The sequence below is a fragment of the Pimephales promelas genome, chromosome 23 (assembly GCF_988280905.1).
Source record: "Pimephales promelas chromosome 23, fPimPro1.hap1.1, whole genome shotgun sequence".
Lineage (NCBI taxonomy): Eukaryota > Metazoa > Chordata > Actinopteri > Cypriniformes > Leuciscidae > Pimephales > Pimephales promelas.
In genome coordinates this window covers 16,848,337-16,872,207 of record NC_142791.1, presented here as the reverse complement: position 1 = coordinate 16,872,207, position 23,871 = coordinate 16,848,337, and the positions used below count along the sequence as shown (strand labels likewise).

The 23,871-nt window shown below is 36.6% G+C and overlaps 2 protein-coding genes across 7 annotated transcripts in view; both read right to left on the bottom strand.

Moving 5' to 3' along the window:
- cdc42se2 (CDC42 small effector 2) overlaps positions 1 to 15,818 on the bottom strand; it is a 35,947-nt gene extending 20,129 nt beyond the window's left edge. For 2 of the 4 annotated variants that reach the window (XM_039675354.2, XM_039675356.2), the window contains exon 1: positions 15,576 to 15,818. The gene's annotated coding sequence lies outside the window, so the exon portion shown is untranslated. Of the gene's footprint in view, positions 1 to 1,619; positions 1,821 to 15,575 lie in introns of those variants that run through there. The other 2 variants (XM_039675355.2, XM_039675357.2) reach the window with 1 other exon arrangement.
- A 3,381-nt stretch (positions 15,819 to 19,199) lies between these two features.
- LOC120482121 (uncharacterized) lies at positions 19,200 to 23,870 on the bottom strand. 3 transcript variants are annotated; one of them, XM_039676130.2, is made up of 5 exons: positions 23,757 to 23,870; positions 21,712 to 21,925; positions 19,919 to 20,304; positions 19,755 to 19,840; positions 19,200 to 19,510 (listed from the first exon to the last, which is right to left on the bottom strand). In XM_039676130.2, exons 3-5 carry the CDS (start codon positions 20,292 to 20,294, stop codon positions 19,364 to 19,366), a joined length of 609 nt encoding a protein of 202 aa, XP_039532064.1. In that variant the 5' UTR covers positions 20,295 to 20,304; positions 21,712 to 21,925; positions 23,757 to 23,870; the 3' UTR covers positions 19,200 to 19,363. The 3 variants fall into 3 exon arrangements, with proteins under 3 accessions (XP_039532064.1, XP_039532065.1, XP_039532063.1); XM_039676131.2 differs by having other exon boundaries at positions 21,822 to 21,925; XM_039676129.2 differs by lacking the exons at positions 21,712 to 21,925; positions 23,757 to 23,870 and having other exon boundaries at positions 19,919 to 20,725.
- Position 23,871: the final 1 nt, after the last annotated feature.

Sequence of the window (23,871 nt, the reverse complement as noted above, 5' to 3'; positions counted from 1 at the left end):
CCAAACTATACCACACCATACCATACCAAACAAAACCATACCATACCAAAACAAAACCATACCATACCATACCAAACCATACCATACCATACCAAACCAAACCATACCATACCAAACTATACCACACCATACCATACCAAACAAAACTATACCATACCAAAACAAAACCATACCATACCAAACCATACCATACCAAACCATACCATACCAAATCATACCAAACCATACCAAACAAAACAATACCAAAGCAAACCATAACAAACCATACAATACCATACCATACCAAACTATACCACACCATACCATACCATACCAAACAAAACCATACCATACCATATACCATACCATACCAAAACAAAACCATACCATACCATACCAACCAAAACAATACCAAAGCAAACCATAACAAACCATACAATACCATACCAAACTATACCATACCATACCATACGATATACCATACCATACTATACCATACCAAATCATACCATAACATTCCATACCAAACAAAACAATACCAAAGCAAACCATAACAAACCATACAATACTATACCATACCAAACAAAACCATACCATACCATACCATACCATACTGTACCATACCATACCATACTATATTAAATACATCCAACAGCTATTAGCAGACAGGACTGCTACATGTTATTTACAGAGCTCTGAAAGCTCATTCAATGAGAATTTAGAGTTAAAATTATCTGTTGTATAATATTCATCTTTAGTTCACAGGTCAATGGTTACATAATTCTAAGATTTTTTTTTGCACTGGTGCGAAATTAATCATTGGTTGTGCTTGTGCATTTGTATATTTTTTTAATTTGTGGCCATCAAGTTTAAAATGAAAGAGACACTGATATTTCAATCACTGGATTTTCCAAATATTGAGATTATTACCACGTGGTTATTTGATACATAATCAATTTGTATTGAATTTCCAGTAAAATAACTATATCAATATTCACTACCCTTCAAAATTCAGCAAGAAATGCCTCAAACAGGACAGAAAAGACATGTATAACGTTACAAGATTCCTATTACAAATAAATGCTGTTCTTTTGAAAGTTATATCAACAAAATTTCCGCTATACCCAAACTTATTGAGCAGCACAACCATTTTAAATATTTGTACTATACTCATTAAAACTCTTAGTGAGCAGAAGAGACTCCTTTCAAAAACACTAAAACAATCTCACAAACAGCAAACTTTTGAACAGTAGTGTATATTACTGTTACAATGACATAAAATGATTCAGATCAGGCCATATAACATTTAGGCTGTACCACCTTCCCCAGTTTGCAAGAAACCAAGTGAATGCATTTTATAACTCAACTCAAATACAGCAGAGCACCATCATCATCAAGATCGGCAACGCTTCACGCCAGTCTCATTAGACAGATTTTATTAAACCACATCATTCTGTCAGGGACAAGTGACCTCATGAACTGGTCGCACAAATCACACACAACTGCAATTTTTTTATTTTATTTTATGAAACTTAAATAAATAAATAAATAAAATAGTTGCAGTTGTGTGTGAATTGTGTGTGAACTATTCCGTTCGAAACGAATGAATCAGAACCTTGAGTAAAGCGTTTAATACTCACCATCCTCAGCTCACTCCATTGATGAACTGAGAGGAGAGGCGAGTCGTGTACATCCCCCTCCGGTGTGAGCAAGGCTAAGGAGCTGTGAGATCCCGACTCCGCTCCCTCTCCAGGAGGGCTTTGTCCCTCACTCAGTTACGGATCAGCGGGCAAGAGGCATTCATTCACTGCATCACTGATCCCCCCCCCCCAACCAGGGATCATGCACGCTCCTAAGGTATAAGCTCCGCCCCCGACTCCCCATCCCACCCGTCCCTCTGTCGCGGAGCCTTTTATGTAAGCACCATCCTCCCACTATACGCAGCTTACGTAAGCAATACCAGGGTGGAGACACTCTGAATGCACTGGCTTACAAGAAAACTAGTGACGAAAAACCCCAACAACCCATAATCCTGTTCCCTGTATATATCAAATAAGAGAATTATGACGTGCCTTCATCTCCTAGAATCACATGCCAAAGAACAGTTTAGACTCATAAATGCCAGTGTTGTGTAATATTGGCAAAACGAAACATGAAATGGATATAACATGAGCAATGGCTGATTAGAGAAGTGGAAATATAAAGCTTTTTTTCAGTAAGGGAAAACCCAGCTGCCCTTTTCCAAGCTCATTAACCAAAGCACTGTTTGGGACAATTGCTTCGCTTGTTGAGTGCTGCTTTTCAATTCCTTCATCCTTGGATTTGTTGCCACAGAAGCTGCTGGTTAGTAGTTAGTAGTGTGTGTGTGCATGTGTATTGTGTGGGGAGGTCTACATATACACAGGCTGCATACACAGAGAGTGGGTGTATATGTAAAAGCAACCTATTTATTACTTCCCTTACTTCGAAACCAAATAACTATGATTTCTTGTTGCATTGATGCATCAATAGGAAGATAATTACAATAATATGAATGAAGTTTCAAGTTCCCAAACAAAGGAAACACTAATCACCATAATGGTGAGTTCAAACAAAAACATTTTTTAGGAAAATCAGCAACAATTTATGAAGTGAGCTTATGTGATTCTCTCTCAAAATGTTCAGTTGTATTAACAATTCGACTTTGGGTGAATCCAACTAGAGAAATATAACTGCAGAAGTGTAGGAAATGAGTGAAAAGTCTAATAAGAACTCACCGCCTTTTTTTTTTTTTTTTTGCTTGACAAAATGGCACTCATACCAATCAATTAATCTTAAAGGGATAGTTCACTTTGAAATTAATTTTTGATATGTTTTATCTTACCTCAAGGGCATCCAAGATGTAGGTGTCTTTGTTTCCACAGTATTTTCAATTTTGACATTTTTCAGTCAAACCGTTGTTGTTGTCTATCAGTCATACACTGGAGGCTAAGGGGGTCCACCAAAAAGCATGCACAGAGAAGTCAAAATTAAACATGATTTAATGACTCGTACATGTAAGTACACATTGATGGCCTAAGACACGAAACGAGCGGTTTGTGTGAGAAAACGAACAGTGTTTATATCGCTTTACCTCTTGTAATCATAGCCATGACAAAATGATCTGACGGCACGGGCGCTTCGGTCTACGCATGCACCGGAAGTGATCGCTTGCGCGCCTACGTCACTCTTTGTTTATACAGAGATTTCGGAAGTTTTACCTTTCACTAAACATATTTAGATATACGGGAAACCACAATGGAAGATGATTTCGATATATCTAAAAATGTTTAGTAAAAGGTAAAACTTCCGAAATCTCCGTTTAAATATTGAGTGATGTCACACGCAAGCGATCACTTCCGGCGTAACATTGAACTGATTCAGTTCAGTTCAGTTGGACATTGCACAACTGATTCAGATCACTTAGACGTGACTGTGATTACAAGAGGTAAAAACGATATAAATACTGCTCATTTTTTCACAAAAACCGCTCGTTTCGTGTCTTAGGCCATCAATGTGTACTTAGATGTACGAGTCATTAAATCATGTTTAATTTTGACTTCTCTGTGCATGCTTTTTGGTGGACCCCCTTAGCCTCCAGTGTATGACTGATAGACAACAACGGTTTGACTGAAAAATGTCAAAATTGAAAATACTGTGGAAATAAAGACACCTACATCTTGGATGCCCTTGAGGTAAGCTAAAACATATCAAAAATTAATTTCAAAGTGAACTATCCCTTTAACGGGTTGGAGTAAACAAGTCATAGAATGTGAATAGTACAGATTACTAGATTTTTACAATTAATTTAAGACATTAAGTAAATCTATCATGTGTTACTGTTGTATTTTACAGTGTATAAAATCCACACACAAATTGTACTGCTCTATGGCAGAACAGTGATTATTATACAGGCCCACAAAAAACTGGCCATCTGCACAGGGTTCAGCCCCTTTTGCCAATGCTGCCAAACGTGGACTGAGCAGTCTCTTTTCTTTACTTTCACTCCACTCAGGCATAATTTCTTCTTATTTGTCAAATAAAAAAGCGGCCTTGTTGTTTCACTCCCTGCTCTAACTCAATAAGAGAAGCAGCTCAATTTCAGTTTTTGTTCAGCTTTTTCTCAGAGACTTTAAATCAATAAATCCACCTCATTGTAAAACTGGCAAGAAATGATCACCCTTTTCATTTCTTAAAGGGGATGTCTAATGCCATTTCATGCATTCTGACTTATTTACACTGTTAAAGAGTTGGATTCTCATGCTAAACATTGCCAAAGTATAGAACTACACTATGACGCGTATTTCTGTCAAATACACTCCTTCAGGCTTTGTGTAAGTTTCGGAAGGTTTTTTTTTTTTTTCCTAGAATGGCCCTGGATGACGTCATAAAGGGCAGAATTTCTTGTATGGGCACTTCTCCCAGGAGAGTGCGCACAACCAGCCTGAGAAACAAATGATGCGACTCACACCAAACATCTTGGTCAATTTATATTCTGGATAATATAAACAACAAAAAACAATCAAGCTGTAGTTAGAGATTCAGAGTATATAGTAACTTTCCAAACAAGGTCAGATTCAATTCAGATGTTGAATGATGTCACAGATGGTTTGTCTATGTAGCAAGACAAACAAGCAGATACAGCCCTGCTGAAAAAAACAATAGAAACCATTACAGAATTCCTAATGGTTTTAATGGTTATAAAGGGAAATGTATTGGTTTTAATGGAAACTGTTAATTATCCTAGTAGGTCTCTATTGGTAATTTGCTTTCTTCTATTGGTGGCATGTTTTGTCTTTTTCTCTGTATTGGTTTTAATTGAAACTGTGATGGTCCTAGTAATTCTCTATTGGTAATTTGCTTTCTTCTAGTGGTGGTTTATGTTTTCTATTGGATACCATTAAGGACCAATAGAACACCTTTGAAAATTATAGGTTACATATTGGTATCTACTGGACACCATTATGAACCATTAGGACTCCAATAAATTTAGTGATTCCTTTGGTTTGATAATAATGATTTAGTGTAGGCTACACATGATTAATAGGCTAGATACAGTTTTTAAAAACTGGTCATAGCCATTGGTCAAAACATTGGTCCCATGTGATTTCAGGTTTAACAGCTCTTGTCGGGAGTGATCAGGTCAAAACCTGACCCACACACATAGGTTGTCCTAACCATTAAATATATTCAAATCATGACCAATACAAATTTGTAATGGAAACCATTAAATATGTTCAAATCATGACCAATACAAATTTGTAATGGAAACCATTAAATATGTTCAAATCATGACCAATACAAATTTGTAATGGAAACCATTAAATATGTTCAAATCATGACCAATACATGTTTGTAATGGAAACCATTACAAATCAGAACCAATACAAACTCTAAAGGAAACCATTAAATATATCATTACCAATACAAATGTGTAATGGAAACCTATACAAACCTATACAAATGGACACCATTTTGTAATGGTTTTAATGGTTAACGGCTGATGGTTTGTAATGGTTTTGTAGTGGAAACCATTACCATTTCTGTAATGGTTTCTATTGTTTTTTTCAGCAGGGAGAAGGTCTCCTGCTTCCTGAAGATGGCCAACATTATCTTCCTCTTGGGAATGTCCCACTTTGCCCAGAAGTCTGTTGAGATTAGAGGAGTGAGATTTACTTGCACAGCAATCCTGAAATTCTAAATTTACTGGATAAACATGTCATAAAACCCACTTCCAGTCATGTCATGAGGTAGTCCTTTCAGCCGGCACTAAGAAGATCTTGTTTTCCATGGAGTGAGATTGTTCTGAACTGGAGGTCTATCAGTGGTTCTTAACTCTGGTCGTAAGTACCCACAGCTCTGCACATTTCTCTCTTATTAACACATAACAACCCTGTTGTTTACAAACTAATGCCCATTACATCATCTACTAGCTATTTTTGCATTGCATCAAGCAACAGACCCTTAACATCTACGTCTGATTTCATTAATAAAGCTGCTAAAATATATACAACTTCTTCTCTCCGCTGTGCCGGGGGCTCGTTCTAATGACATCATGCATTTCCCTCAGTATCCAGTAGACAAGTCCTCCTTTTGTGATCCAGATCACAAGACCTAATAGTCACCAGCCTCTGTAGACTGTAGCTGGTTCACTTTAAGTTTTAGAAAACCTTTCAAACAAACATCTGATCTATTATTTCAATTCTCCCAGACAGATGAGATTTATAATCATTAATATATGCATGATGCCATGATGTTCCCATTATTTGCACGCATAACAGACCACTGCTTCCCCTTAAAACCCTTGCGGCAGATAATGGCATGACAATGCTAATCAAACAGGCATGAAACTCTAGAAGATGCAGGCTAATGGTTCTTTACATGCAATTGACAAGCAATCACATCATTACTGCAAGGCACAAGCTGATTGGCCACTGCTGATCATGCAACCAATAAGATGCTTGCTCAACATTTAAACAGTTTGGTTCGGTGTTTGCTTTAGGGTAGTCCTGCACCACATTATCATAGTTCCTCTGAGACCCTCTAGCTCCCCAAGCCAGCTCCACCTGCTTAGACCTGCTATGGGATTGATGTATTTGTATTTATCCAGCAGCAAAACTTAAAGGGATACTCCACTTTTTTTGGAAATAGGCTTATTTTACAACTCCCTCAGAGTTAAAAAGTTGAGTTTTACTGTTTTCGAATGTATTCAGGCAATTTTCTGATATTTAGAAGACTATCAGTAACCAGATAGTGTCTGGTCTCATTGACTACCATAGTATATATTTTTTCCTACTATGGAATTCAATGAGACCAGAAACTGTCTGGTTACTGATGGTCTTCTAAATATCAGAAAATCGGCTGAATGGATTCGAAAACCGTAAAACTCAACTGTTTAACTCTGAGGGAGTTGTAAAATGAGCCTATTTCTATAAGTGGAGTATCCCTTTAAATGCTCACAGCAGTGTGTCTGAGTATCTATTGGCAGTAGCAACAAGTCCATACATAGCAGCAATAATCAACAGTCTCCCAAGACCAAATACATTAACATTGCCATATTAATTAAAGGGATAGACACCCAAAAATGAAAATTCTGTTATTATTTAGTCACCTTCAAGTTGTTCTAAATCTGTGTAAAGTTATGTCTTCTGTCGAAGACATATACATATGTATATACATGTATATATATATATATATGTATATATGAATTTTCTAATACACAATAAAAAGTCAGTGATCTTTTGGCAGTTCAGTGCAACTTCAGGTTGAATGTGACTTGAGATGATGCAGCTACACCTTGCAGCACGCATGAAAGGATGTGTTTTACCACAAATGTCACCAAGTCTGGCAGGATATCTTTGCATGGGACCAATGCTAGAGGGTTGATTTCCCTTTGCAAAGAAAGAGGTAACAATCCTCGCCTTATACTATTACAGCCAGCGAAGGCAACATCAATGTCTCATCTCTCCTTAAGGCAATGACCCAGATACTACTGACTATTGACCAGTTGCTTAATAAAGCCATTACTGTCTGCCTTGCCCCTACTTTACATTTTTGGCTTGTGAAGGAATAACTCAGATTCTACAAAACCATAATACCCTTCAGGGCAATCAAGGAAGTAGCTTTTCATTTTTTAAGAATCATACCTTAAATATCCTCAGAAAAGTGCTGTTATTAGTGTACTTATTGATATAATTATATTAACATCTTAAATCAACTTTGCTAATCTCACACTACAGCTTGACATCAGCGAATTCTGATATGACACACAACATAATACATTTTTACATGCATTGCAAAGTCATAATTGGGTCATCATTGACATTGTGTCAAATGCACAATAGATCATCATGAGGCATGACTGAAACTGTGATCAGTTTCAACCTTTATTGCATGCTTCACTTCACTTTTGTCAAGTACAGAATCTGACCACAAAGAAATGGCAGTTTTTCACACCAAATCACAACTTTCAAATTATTTTGGGAAACAAAATCGCAATTTAAATCTTAAATGAATTTCTTTAACGAATTATTTCTGGTTATTGTAAAACATGGTGGTATCAAGCACTGCAAAAAGGGCAGGAGTCTTCGATAAATGTAACATCTACAAACAAAAAGCCAACAAGCTTTGTTTTACATTTCAAAAACAACAACCAATCAACATTTTGCATCATGAACCCACAATTGAAGAACACACATGCATCACCTGCCTGAAACTTAATTCCTGTGCACAACCACAGAAAACAGGAAGTACACTGATTGACAATGGCAGGGTTTCAGTCACTCTGGTTCATCTGAGCTAAAGACACCGAGCTGCTCCTGATACTATAGGTCATTCTCCCTTACTATATTTCTATGGGCATCTCAGAGTAGACATTTTTTAGTTTGGCTTTCATGAGAAATCTTTTCACAGAGTTTGGTGACGAGCCACGCTACCCCCCCCCCCCCCCCAGGCTTTGCTAAACTGCGCTGTCACTGAAACTTTAAAGGGATAGTTCACTTTGAAATTATTTTTTTATGTTTTAGCTTACCTCAAGGGTATCAAAGATGTAGGTGTCGTTGTTTCCACAGTTTTTTCAATTTTGATATTTTTCAGTCAAACCGGTGTTGTCTATGAGTCATATAATGCAGGTTTAGGGGGTCCACCTCAAAGAGCATGCACAGAAAAGTCAAAATTAAACATGATTTAATGACTCGTAAATGTAAGTACCCATTGATGGCCTAAGACACAAAACGAGCGGTTTGTGTGAGAATACGAACAGTATTTATATCGTTTTTACCTCGTGTAACCATGTCCAACTGATCTATGCATACTGATCTATAAGTTATTGTCTTTCAAAAGTGAGAGTCGACTGTGAGTCTATGAAATGAATTGTTTTTGAAACGAGTCATTAGCTGGTTCGTAGTGACGTAGATACGAAACATAAGCATATTGGCCGCGACCAGTTACTGCGCGCGCAGACGGAAGTGTAAACTTGAAGTCTACACATTCAAATACTTCATCATAGCATCATGTCGAGAAGACGCTGTGTTCTACAATGCAAAGATAGTTCAGCCACTTTCTTTTTATTTACTAGGGATGAGCATGTGAAGAATCGGTGGTTAGAGTTCATATTTGCAACGATACCACAACAGTATAGCCCGATTGTGTTTTAATCATTTTAATTATGAATAGTTCAAAAACATAAATGAATTCAAATGTGGATTCGCAAGCGGTTGTTCCTGAAGGAGGGCTCAGTAACTTACTTTACCCAGTGTATATGGATCAGCTTCCTCCTTCGAATCACAACCTGTAAGTATTATTAATAATTGTTGCTTTTATGGGTTTTGAACGGTTTTGTAGCGTCGGGCGCGAGGAGGGATGGCGCAATTAGTATGTGTGTGCGCGTGTGTGTAAGTTACGCTCAGCGCAGCTTCTAGGTCTCCAATGTCAATTTTTTTTAAATATGTGAAATGTTTGTCGCTGTTATTGGAGTTGTCATAAAGAATAGAGCGTCTTGTAGTACTGCAGTGCTTTATCAATATGTTTATGCGTTATGCTAACAAACAATAACTGACTGGGTCTGTCATCTGACCAATCACCGCCAATTAGCGTCATGCAAAGGAGTGGTTTGGAAAAATGAGTCGTCGTACGAATCATTTGGGAGTCGGTGAGCAAATCAGTTAAAAATAAATGCATATTATAAGACAAATAAAGTGTTTTTTATCCTTGCATGCATGTTAAACTGTTTTTGGGAACTCCTAAAACAAAAATAGAAACATTTTAAATGCGATGATAGGGGCTCTTTAAGAGGTGAATCGAGGGTGGACCCCCTAAAACTGCATTATGTGACTGATAGACAACACCGGTTTGACCGAAAAATATCAAAATTTAAAAAACTGTGAAAACAAAGACACCTACATCTTGGATGCCCTTGAGGTAAGCTAAAACATATCAAAAACTAATTTCAAAGTGAACTATCCCTTTAAGAAACATGATGGATACATTGTGACTACGAATCACATTAAATCAAAGTCTATCACCTTAACCCATTTCACACCCTCACAGATTTAAAAATGTCTCCTTTTTGATTAATTAATTACATTTTCATCTTGGTCCATGAATCTGTCTGTATAAGGCCTATAAACGTTACATTTCAAGATTTTTTTAAATAAAAATATAATAACACAACCATGCTGTGTGTGAGTATGAAAATAACAGTTGTTGTGTAATCATTTACCCTCATGCCATTCCAAAACCTTTCAAAGCTCTTTAATGTGAGTTCAAAATCATTTTTTAAATGTTATTTTCACCATTTCTTCAGCATAATGACTAAAGTGACACATTGTACATCAAGAAAATCAGACAACACGCATTGAACAAATTGGAAAAAAACTGTAAAGTTAGAACTCATTTGATAGGTAACAAGTGTGGGTCTCTGCACTCCATGAAACTGATTGAAATAACATCAGCGAGATGCTTTACAGAGTTTCTCAGCTGTAGAAGAGACATTCACACAGCAAGTTGATCATGTGGTTGGAGGAGCAGTTTTTCCAGTGGTTTTCAGTATGATGATATGCAGTTGTGAGTGTGTTCTGCTGCATTGTGATTATTTACTGAAGTGAAAAGAGTGTCTATGATATTTCAGTGCCTAGATAAGTCTCATGTCCTTTAATACAGATCCTGTATTTTTATCATTAACCTGCAGTTCAATAGCTTAGAATAGTAATAACACACCTTCTCAACAATCCGCATGTTTTGAGAGATTTTCTTATGTTCACTGAACAAATGGGACGAGTTACCACCAAAGTTTTTAACTCAGGTTCATTGGAAAATCGAGCTTGTGGAACATTTGGGAAACATGATATTACGTTGCTTCTTGCGCATTTTATCACGCTTTCAAAGTCAAATGTCCAGTGGTGCTAAAAGTCTAATCTAAAACAGATGTAAACGTAAAAATGTAAATCTGTCAACGTTTTATTGCATTGGTTGTTGCACGTATCGAGTTCTGAAATGAAATGCATGTTGTTAATGCTCAATCGCACCACTTTCTCCACGCACACCCTGACGAAGGCATTAGCCGCAACGCATAGGTGTATCTGTCACCAATTTTATTGATAAAAGCCATGATAAAATAAAGGCTTTTTAACTTTTTTTCTAATTCGAGTGCATTGGACTATTATTTTGTTTTTAATGCTAAACCTGACTGATAGTGTTAACAAAGCAAACGTGAGATAAATATATTTGCTGAAGCAATGTCCGTTTAGCTGCTTCTACAAGTGAGCTTTGAGCTTTTTTTTAATCAAAATGCTGTACCAGGTTGTACATGTTAGAAATGTCATATATACGGAGCTGATTATGTGATGCAAATGTCAAAATGTATTACTTTACAGATCTATGCACTATGATAAAAGTTTTTTCGGCTCATAACATAGTATTGTGCAAGAAACTGCACGAAAATAAGCCTTTATTACTTGATAATCGTCCCCTGTAATCATAATTTCATTTGTGTGAAAAATAATAAACTTTGTTGATGTTTTTTCAACCTCCAGTGTTCATTTCAGTGGGAAACTGAAGTTTTGAAAGTGTATTGGATTTTTGCAAACACATTTTTCCAATGAGCCCCGTGTTGCAAGTTTAATACTTTGATATAATGCTTGTCCTGGAATAAAAACACCAAATATTCTACACTCTTTAACATTGTTTACATCAAACACCCTGTTGGATATTCTAGTTAACATGAACTTTACGTGTGGTTGTTCAGCAAAGGCCAAAACTGAATTAAAGCTGAAATGCCACAAACTCTCAGGGACAAGTGCCAAGGTACAATTATGTAAGGAATTTCTGACCATCGCACAGACGAAAGGTCTTAAGCATGGGAGGATCTCTTAAAGAGAAACATATGGAGGCTAGATTAGATTAGGACGTTCCTGAGCATTCTGCAGTGTTGACTACAAACACGCGGCTTAACAGCATGCTGGAACACACTCGTAGAAAAATGCAATGGTTTGGGAAAAAAAAAAAAAGCGCTTTCACAGTCTTGGTATTAAAACAATCTGAATACACTCTTGTTTTGTTCCTGAATAACAATGGTGCAATCTCTCACTCAATGAGTATTTGACCGGATTTCTGTGCTTAGCACCAAATAAAGATTATTTGATTTGCACTTGGATAATATGATGAACTAGTTTGCAAAAACAGTAATACACTCTTACTGAAGCTTGCAGATATTCATTCACCCTCATATCTCATTCTATCAACCTATACGCTCAGATTTTTGACAGTGAATTTGACAAGTATTTTTTTACGAATATATATGAAAATGTTCTTTAAAAAATTTGATTTAAAAAAAAATCCATGCATACATATGTGGGACATCATAATGACATTAATTTTGGGTTACTTATACGACTAACCAGTGGGTACAACTTTCCGCTCACCAATTCAATTTCTAATTTGCTAACTGCTCTTGGGTTCACAAAAGTTCTGATAGGATTTGCCTGTGGATTTAATCCAAGCTGTTGGCCTTTGGCAACTAAATCTTGCTCGTACAATCAAGATCCAAATAATAACAGATGCAACACTTTATGCAACTTAAGCCTGAAGCGGTCCGAGCAAAGCAGAAAAAGAAAAGCATAAAAAACACAGTGTTCAATAGCATCCTTCCCTCACCTCTACAAGATCAAGTAAGATGCTGTTACTCTAAAATCCCCATGTAGACTTAAAATAGCTTGAATGTAACTCTACACCCTTGTCTCATTTAGTATACATTTCTGACGTCACACGCTATCTTGTAACCAATCAGATCAACGTGTGATCGTCAACAAGTGGATCTCTGAGCTGAGTGAGTGAGTGGAGGCGGAGCTCATTTGCATATTCATAGAACCGCATATGCTAAATGAGGCAAGAGTGTCGAGTTACATTCAAGATATTTTAAGCAGTGGTGGATAGAGTACTAATAAATTGTTAGTACTAAAGAAAGTAGAAAAGCTGAAAAATCTACTCAAGTAGGCCTACTGTAACTTTTACTTTCCACCTCTGATTTTAAGGCATGAAGAACTTTTTCTCAAGGAAAAAATTTTTAAATATGTAATTTTGGTGATCAAATAAGCGTTTTAAGGTATAACGTTATTGACTACAGGGGGACTTTAAGTTACACTGGGGATCCAGCTCTTCTCAGGCTACACATTCTAAACATAATGCCAATAATTAAGTAGCCAAGTCCAGATATTGATTGACCAGAATGATTAATAATGAAGGTTTAATCAGCGAGGTGTTCAGTGCTGCACACTACGTACGTTTGACTGATGTGTTTTGATAAAGGTCATTTCCTTCCTTTCTGCACAACCATGATGCGAGCGACTCTGCTGACAATATACTTTCCTGACTGCGAGTCTCACATGTCACACCGCAGAGCAAAGACCATATCTGCTTTCTCTGCCGCACTGTGACCAGAGAGATGATTACAATAAACAGAAAATTACTTTACGGTGATACAATGAGGTCTTATGCTTCCTGTCGCATAATAGGATAGTGGTGCGGGAATGTTTATGAATCCTTTAGCATTTTCTATATTTCTGCATAAATATGACCTAAAACATCATCAGATGTCTAAACGTCCTAAAAGTAAAATCAATCAAACAAATGTGATTTGTCTCAAGTCCTGAAAAGTGAAGTCAAACTGTTTCTATCGCCCCCAGGTGGCTGGATGCGGGATAGCTCATAAACCCCGCCCACTCCATTGTGATCTAATAAGACGTGAGACAAACTAAACAATCAAATTACACTTCAAATACATTTTAGGTAGTTTTCATCACGCTGATGTAAGATCAAATGTTCGTTTTTTAAATAAGTTTGGTTTTAGTTAAAAACGGTTGAGTGTGACGTCATGATCGACAGATCAGATTGACAGCCACTGAGGCACCAAAGACTTTTTCAGGATCTTCAGGAGGAGATTGGAGCTTAAACTTTAATTTCTACCGACATATTGAGTTGTTCTGCAGTAACTGTACAAAGCGATATACATGCAAAACGAAGCATTGAGAACTGTAAGTGTACAGACCGTTTAATAAGAAGATATTTAATAAAGACAGTTCACTTTGTGTATACAGGCAGGAGCCATCTTGGAAAACAGTCTCGACAAGTCGAACCACGAATGCCATTCATAGAGTTCAGAAGTTCGCTGAACTTCATACAGTTCAGCTCAATTAGCATGTCGTTTGTGGTTTGACTATTTGAGACTGTTTTCCGAAGATGGCTTCACGTACGACCTCACTCGTCCGAATTCGTACGATTTGTCTAAACCCACGTGATGGTTAGGTTTAGGGGCGGGGTAAAGGGTAGGTCATTCGTACAAATTCATACGAATTGGCCAATTCGTAAAATGTACGATTTAGCAAAATCATACTAATTCGTACGAGTTAGTACGATTTAGACACTTTTTAATCATGCGTCGATTTCGTACGATTTGGTCGTGAGATCGGGTTGGATGGTAGCCATTGACTTGTATTTAATCAATCACCAATGACCACTGTTTCAGATAAAAATCTTCTACTAAAGAAAAAAAGACACCTACATATTGGATGGCCTGAGGATGGCTTCATTCTTGGGTGAACTATCCCTTTCATGTGTGTTGCAGTTATTTTACATATCAATATGATAAAAGACACAGATTTTCAATAAATTATTTCATTCATTAATAGTAATAAATATTATGAGAAAAATTCGTCCACCAAGTCATATCTTTCAAAAGTTTTCTGTTTATGGTTGCCGAATACAACACAAAAGAGTGTGTTCATACATTTTAAACAAGTATTCATTACTTCAATTGAGCTCATTGTTTTTGCCTTAAATTATTACATTGTTAAATTAATACATTTTTAGCTAACTGTGATTTTGTATATGTACATTTCTGAAGTAACTTAGACACCTCTGATAACACATCACTCTAAATTGTAATATGGATATGCTGTAAAGCTGCTTTGAAACGATGTGTATTGTGAAAAGTGCTATACAAATAGATGTGAATTGAATTTTATGCACCAGGTATAACCAATCTATCATGAATTTCACTTTTTCAATGCAACGCTAAGACTAAAATTCTCATTTTCATAACAATGAGTGAGTCATCTGATTTTGCTTTGCTAGTAAAAGCAAGTCAAAACAGAATGAATATAAACTACTTCCTAAAATGTACTGGTATTCAACAGTTCCTACTGCATAATTTCTGTAAGGCTGTGTCTATCATAATGTGCAGTACCAGGATCATAATGTTCCAGCACACATGAACGCCGTCTATAGCCTACCAATACAGATAATGTGTAATACTACACATTGACGTTATGTCTTGCTATATACCCCCGTTATGTCTTGCTATAATAAAATCCTTTAATGATTATGAAAATTTGCTGCATTCCCCTCTTATGAAACCAGTTACTATTATTCAAAGCATAAATCCATTTAGGCTACAGGAAAATATGGTTTCATTGGGCTACTTATTCAGGCTTATTAATAAAGCAGTTGAGTCGTATCGTGAAGTTAATTGATGTGATCTGATGTAACTTACTGGCATGAATCATTTATATGAGTAGTTGTCTTACCGACTGATGCTGATGCTGATGTCCGAGGCTCAGCTGATGAATGCGGTAAATGATCCACCTGCGCCCGAGATCAGACCCGACGACCCGCAGACAGCATGAACACGGACACACATGCAGCACTGTCACGCGCTCAGATTTACACTCTCACCAGTCGTCTTTCTTTGTGTGTTTTCTGGTTGTAAATGACAGCAGTGTTGGAGAAGGAGCCCTTGACAGAGGCGGAACACTCCCACTGTGCGCTAACTGGACAAAACACAGAGAAATAGCGCCGCCTATGCGTCAATGTGGAATAATGCAACACCTACATCAGCCAACCTTCATGTTCTGTTGAGATACAGGTCCTTCTCAAAAAAATTTGCAAATTGTGATAAAGTTCATTATTTTCCATAATGTAATGATAAAAATTAAACTTTCATATATTTTAGATTCATTGCACACCAACTGAAATATTTTAGGTCTTTTATTGTTTTAATACTGATGATTTTGGCATACAGCTCATGAAAACCCAAAATTCCTATCTCAAAAAATTAGCATATCATGAAAAGGTTCTCTAAACGAGCTATTAACCTAATCATCTTAATCAACTAATTAACTCTAAACACCTCAAAAGATTCCTGAGGTTTTTAAAAACTCCCAGCCTGTTTCATTACTCAAAACCACAATCATGGGTAAGACTGCCGACCTGACTGCTGTCCAGAAGGCCATTGACACCCTCAAGCAAGTAAGGCTGTGTGTCCACCAAAGCGTTTGTCCACGCGCCTGGCGTATGTTTTCAATTGTTTTCAATGGGAGCGCTGCGTTTTTTAAACACCATGAGCGTACCGAGGCGCTGAGCGTTTTTTTCACGCTGAAGCGCTGAGTGCCCAGCGTTTTTTACTGGTCGCTGGGAGTTGAAAAATGTTCAACTTTGGATAAAACGCAGTGCTCATCACTGTCACTTTTTAGTGACAGCCGTCCAATCACAGTGGAGGAGGGGCGGGACTAATACCACACCGACCAACTGTCACAACATTCAAACTGCAGCGGACGTTCTGTATCATAGCAACGAAACGTCTCAACGCCAAAACACTCTCAAGTGCCCAAAGCACGGCGTCTTCAGCAGAGCGTCTAGCGTTTTCAGCTGGCTAAAAACGCTTTGGTGGACACACGGCCTAAGACACAGAAAGAAATTTCTGAACAAATAGGCTGTTCCCAGAGTGCTGTATCGAGGCACCTCAGTGGGAAGTCTGTGGGAAGGAAAAAGTGTGGCAAAAAACGCTGCACAACGAGAAGATGTGACCAGACCCTGAGGAAGATTGTGGAGAAGGACCAGACCTTGGGGGACCTGCGGAAGCAGTGGACTGAGTCTGGAGTAGAAACATCCAGAGCCACCGTGCACAGACGTGTGCAGGAAATGGGCTACAGGTGCCGCATTCCCCAGGTCAAGCCACTTTTGAACCAGAAACAGCGACAGAAGCACCTGACCTGGGCTACAGAGAAGCAGCACTGGACTGTTGCTCAGTGGTTGCATGTCATTCGGAAATCAAGGTGCCAGAGTCTGTGGAGGAAGACTGGGGAGAAGGAAATGCCAAAATGCCTGAAGTCCAGTGTCAAGTACCCACGGTCTGGGGTGCCATGTCAGCTGCTGGTGTTGGTCCACTGTGTTTTATCAAGGGGAGGGTGCAGCGCTATCAGGAGATTTTGGTGCACTTCATGCTTCCATCTGCTGAAAAGCTTTATGGAGATAAAGATTTCATTTTTCAGCATGACCTGGAACCTGCTCACAGTGCCATGGTATTACTGTGCTCAATTGGCCTGCCAACTCTCCTGACCTGAACCCCATAGTGAATCTGTGGGATATTGTGAAGAGAAAGTTGAGAGACGCAAGACCCAACACTCTGGATGAGCTTAAGGCCGCTATCGAAGCATCCCTGGCCTCCATAACACCTCAGCAGTGCCACAGACTGATTGCCTCCATGTCACGCCACATTGAAGCATTTATTTCTGCAAAAGGATTCCCGATCAAGTATTGAGTGCATAACTGAACATAATTATTTGAAGGTTGACTTTTTTTGTATTAAAAACACTTCTTTTATTGGTCGGATGAAATATGCTAATTTTTTGAGCTGTATGCCAAAATCATCAGTATTAAAACAATAAAAGACCTGAAATATTTCAGTTGGTGTGCAATGAATCTAAAATATATGAAAGTTAAATTTTTATCATTTCATTATGGAAAATAATGAACTTTATCACCATATGCTAATTTTTTGAGAAGGACCTGTATGTTTCCACTTCGACATTAATCATGATAAATTCCAATTTAACCCATTATTTCCTTTTAACTGCACTTTGACCCATCAATAAACAATAATAAAAAAAAAAATGAAGCAGTAAAAAGAATATTACTTAATATTATAATATAAATGTTTGAGAGAATACTTGGAATTAGCAAAATGCCCTTCAAAATACTTAGAAGGCTAGTTCACATTTCACTCAGCGGCCATCTTTGAAACGGCAGTTGTTTTAGTCATACAGCTCCTATGTCTTCCAATCAAATTCTCCAAAGCTATTCACCAAGCTTACGGTTAAATTTCATATTTGAGTCAAATTTGACATCAGCAATGAAATCTGACAAAAACTGTCTCATAAATTTGATTTCAAATCATGACAAAAAAAAAAAAAAACCGAACCCTGTTTCTGTAGTGACATGATGACTTTACTAATCAGCCATTGGCTGTTTTATCTAGAAGGCGGGACATGATTCGACATTATGCACGTTGCACTTTCTCTTCATTCAACCGTCTGTATAAAGTCTTATATCAAATCGCAAGACATCAACTCAGTTTTATCACTCGTAAAAGACCCAACAGTAAATGGGAACCAGCCAGAAAATTTGTAAAAGCAAAGAAATAGTTTATATATATATATACTTGTATATATATATATATATATATATATATATATAAAACACAATACGAAAGGATCTTAATACTTCCTGATTGCACTGTATTTAATATCTTCAGAAACACCTTTTTCTTTCTTCACAAGATATAAAATAGATCTAAAGAAACAGAGACAACCAATACAGGGTGGGGGGTTTGAAAAAAATATATACTAGAATTGATTAAGGTATTAATTTGACAAATTTTGGCAAAATAATTCTCTTAGAAGAAAATGTTCTATATTGAACCTTAAAAAGTTCCATTAGGTGCTTCATGCTTTTCAAACTTTTAAGGGTTCCCATCATGGGCTAATTTTATGAATGTAGTTTTAATTAATTAATTTATATTTCTATTAAATTATATGAATTAAACAGCTCAAAACATTATCACTAGCAAAAAAAAATTAACATTAACTTTCCTAAGAGTGTACATTGACTACAACATCAGATGATCGGATAATCAATAAATAAATAAATCTCTCTTGTTTTTACATGTGTCCATAATTTCTTTGCATGACAGCCTAAAGATTATGTCAGCATAAATAATATTTGAATAAAGGGTGAAGGTGTCGATTTTCCTAGGCCAGACATCACTTTTGGTGACTACTGTATATGGATGCAGATTTGAAACATTTCATGAATGTTTGTTGCATTATTTGAAGAAAAAATTATTTACAAAAACATAAACAAAAGTACAATAATGATAATAATAATAATTTAATAATGTGTGATCAAGTAATTTTGCAGTACTTATTCTTATATTCTTAAATATATCCTTAAACCAACAGGAAACAAGATTAAGCAACACAATATTTAAACCTTTTTTTCCCCTTACATTTCACTTATTTATTTCCCATATATAACATCATGTAAGAAATAAGTCTCTGTTCAACAGGTCTCGGTCCGAAGCACAGATCTCAGCGCTCTCCTCCTCTGAAGCGTCATGAAGCGGGACAGGAACACCCCTCTCCTCTTTGATTTCGTCTTGGTTGACGAGACTGAAACTGATGATCTAGAAAATGGACATAGTATTTTATTAGACATAAGAAATCTTCTACATGTCTACATTCATTTCTATTTAAAGAAAAAAATCATTTTAGTTTTGATCATTTCATCTCAAAGAGCAATTTCTGAATTATTTTTGAGCCTATAATTGCTCAGACTATATTAATTTAAATATCTCCAAGCCTGGAAGTTTCTGGAAGGATCTCCATCAACAGTTAATCATTTGCTCAGATATGCTTTAGCTCTGTCACCTGTCCGTGGCTTCCCAAAGACGGCGCTTCAGTTATGTGCCGGTAGAGATCGTGGCGGGTTATGAAACTATTAAGCCAATCTCGACCTAAGGAATCACAAACTGAAGTCAGCAACACAAGAGGAGTGTGTGATTCACTGCAAGAGCAGTCAGGTCAAGCCCTACCTGCTAACCTCTGCTCCCCCCAGTTGTTGGGCACAGGAATGTTGTTCTTCTGTGCGAATTCAAATGCCATTTCCCTGCATTTCTTTGGAGTAAGACTGTGTGTGCGTTCAGCCAGCGTCCTGATGTTTTCTGCCAGCTCCTCCTCCGATTCCTCGGACAGGATCCTCTTGGCTTCCGCCGTTCCCCTGTATCCGACTGTCTTCTCTCTCTTTTCCTCAGCCTTCTTCATGTACCTCTGCAGGGTGGACCTGCCGATCTTCCTTTCCTTCGCCACTGTTCTGATGGATTTCCCTCGCTTGACTTCGACGAACGCTTTCTCCAGCTCCTCGTAGGTCACCGAGCCCCAGTCAGTCTTTCGGATGTAGTTTCGTGGCATGATAGCTTTCCTGGATTTGACAACATGAAATTGCATTTTAACATTCAAAAGTTGATGTCAGTAAGATTTGTTTTAAATAGTTTTATACATTCAATGGATCGAAGTGACTGTAAACCCAGATGGCAACATAGTGTTGGTCCAGATCCGGGCCACATCTGGGCCACATTTCACAGGTATCAGATGTGGGCCGACACTGTGCTGCCGTCTGGGAAGACATTTGCACAAATGTTGTTTGTTTGAACTCTCTATTCATCAAAGACTCCTTTATTAGATGTATTAGAAACAGCACAGCTGTTTTCAACATTGATAATAATCATAAATGTTTCTTGAGCATCAAATTCATCATATTAGAGTGATTTCTGAAGGATCATGTGACACTGAAGACTGGCAATGATGCTGAAAATGCAGCTTTCATCACATGAATAAATTACACTTTAACATATGAAGAGTTCAGATGCAAAAGCCTCTAAGTGCCATTTGAAATTTTCTTCTAGAATGATCATTTTTATCAAGCTTGTATATTTAAGTTCAGTGATTTCACTTAAATTGCAATGATAATTACCTATTAATTGTTATTTAAGTGAAATTACTGAACTTAAATATACAAGTTTGATAAAAATCATCATTAAAGAAGAAAATTTCAAATGGCATTTAGAGGCTTTTGCATCTGAACTCTTCATATTCACATAGAAAACAAATTGGAATAATATTTCACAATAATACTGTTTTTACTGTATTTTTGATCAAATACATTTTTTTTAATCTACACTGTAAAAAAAATATTGATGGTTTAACTTAAAAAAAGTAAGTAACCTGGTTGCCTTAAAATTTTAAGTTCATTGAACTGGAAAAAGTGAGTTAATACAATAAAGGAGATTAATTTAATCATCAGAAACTCAAAATAATAAGTTATCTCAACTAAATAAATTATTATAAAGTTGATTTGACAAAAGAAAATATGTTGTGATAACAAATCTTGAAAATATTTTTTACAGTGTACATTTGATAAATTATTTTATGATTTACCAGTGGTCCATGAGTTTAAGCCCACAAATGAAAATGCTTCTCCAATTGATTTTTTTTTCATTACAAAGTATTATAAAATGAAAATATATTATCAAAATATATTACTTTTAATTCATAACCTTTGTTGTTTTTTTTGTTTTTGTTTATTTTTTTTGTTTTTATATATCTGTTTATTTTTACACCTGTATAGTTTAAATGTCAGATTTTCAGTCAGTAATTTTAGAGCTGAATATATATTTTTTTTAAATGAAAAAACTTTCTGTTTATTTTTACACCTGTATAGTTTAAATCTTGTTTTGAATGTCAGATTTGCAGTCTGCACTGTATAATTTTAGAGCTGAATATACTATGACTCTGAAAAACAAAAACTTTCCAAGTAAAACAAACTTACTTCTCCTTTGTGTTTCTCTCATTTACAGACAGCCGGATATGATGTGCAACGTTTGGTCACATGACAAAAGCAATGCACAGTTGCCTAGGTACAAGGGTGTCTCAACTTACCAACTGGCTCATCTTACCCCACTCAACCCTATGTTCTACTGTCTGCTCTAACACCAATGAAGAGAGTGATGCCGTCTGACAGTCTCTGCTTCAGGACTTGTCCTCTGAAAGAAATAATTTAGTTGTAACCATCTGAAGGTATAACTCATATTTACTCGACACAGAAACAATAAACATATTACAAGCTCAAATTAGGTTATTCAGGTTATTCAAGAAAATTAATGGCATTTTATTATAGAAATATGGTCCCCACCCAGATATTGTCAGGGAAGAAATTCTACAATGTAACAATATGCTGTAAATTATTACATTGGATGTGCACTGGATGAATTCTACTGCTGAATGTTTGATGTTCACTGAACAGTATAATGAAGAAAATCGCATAATTAAATGTCTTTGCTTGATAGGAGTGTTCTGTTGTGTTCTGTGGCTCGATCTTCTCAGCCAGGGGTCTGGGGCCCACTAGGGGGTTCTAGTTAGTCTTAAATTGATTTGAATACAGTTTCATTAATACAATCTTTAAAAAAAAGAAAAAGAAGAAGCTAAACACACTAAAAAATAAAGTTGTACAACATTAAACTCACATATTTTTCAGCAATTATTTTTTATATATCAGATTACAGGGTTTTCAAATTAGGGAATCTAATCTTGCGAAGCTCTGCTTTAGCACAAAGCTGCGGTCAAACTAGAGTTTGAGTATGCGAAATTTTTGACATAAACATGAATTCAACATAAGAAATAAGAATACACTCAAAATGAAAATTAATAAATAAGTAAATTTACTTGACTTTATTACAAAAAAAAAACCTGTTCTTTTAATTCAGGTCACGCCGTGACGTATTGATCTTCCACTGGTCACACACGTTCAGGTGAAGCGAATTGTCAGGTCAGAGTTCACCAAACTTGATCTTTGGAACAAAAGTTTTCGCCTGAACTTGCACTTGTGGTCTGAAGCATTCGTATGCATGAATGAAAGTCAACGGAATGAAAAGTGTAGTGTGATATATTTATGATGTAACAGCAAATCATAATAAAAGCAATAAGACACTTGCTATATTGTGCATATAGTCACGGCTCAATTGGCTTATAACCATATTAAAGCAGATTTATCCTACTTAATGACCATTTTGTAAAAATGTTGACATTGTTAGTACATTTATTATCTAAAAAACTTTAAATCTAATTATTGTGCTATAAATCTTTCACATCTTAACAACACTCTGTTCTCTCAATTTTTTTTTCTTCAAATGCATTCAGCTTATTTAACAGCAATTTCACTTCTACATTTATAATTATGTACAAATGCTTACACTAGTTCTTATACTATCACTTCTGTTTTGTGCTACCAAGAAAAACTATAACTGCCAATTTGTTTAGCCATAATGTGCAATGCAATGAACCAATGGGGTTTGTTCTCTCGTGTCAAGCTGGTTTATGTTTGCTGATCAAAGGTAATATGTTAATAAAAGCCAAAATGATATCTATTCATCATAGAAACCGCTCGATTCACATGGATTAGTTTAAAGATCTCTTTATGAACTTTTTGAGGCGTCAAAGTGGTAGCTGTCAATGGAGCCTCTCAGATTTCATTTAAAAGATCTTCATTTGTGTTTCGAAGATGAAAGAAAGTCTTAGGGGGTTTGGAACGACATGAGGGCGAATAGTTACTGATAACATTTTCATTTTTGGGTGAACTAATCCTTTAACCTTGAATAATACCATCACTGTACCATGGTACTGCCACAGTACTGCTGTAAATGGACTGATTATACACTGTCAATCTATCCACAGTGTATATGATTTCATACAATGAACTTTCTACATGCAAACATATTCTTATAAATCGCCGAAGCGGCTTAAAGCATCACTACGTGACATTTGAGAAGTACAAACACACACACACATGTGGCAAAAAACGCCAAAACACACACTTACAGGACAACACTGAGCTCTTCCGCCGGAATGGGAGTTGTTGCCGGAAGTCGTCACGAAAGTGGGCGGGACTTGTGGTGCCACGTTGATGGACAGCAGTGGGGACGTGGAATACAGT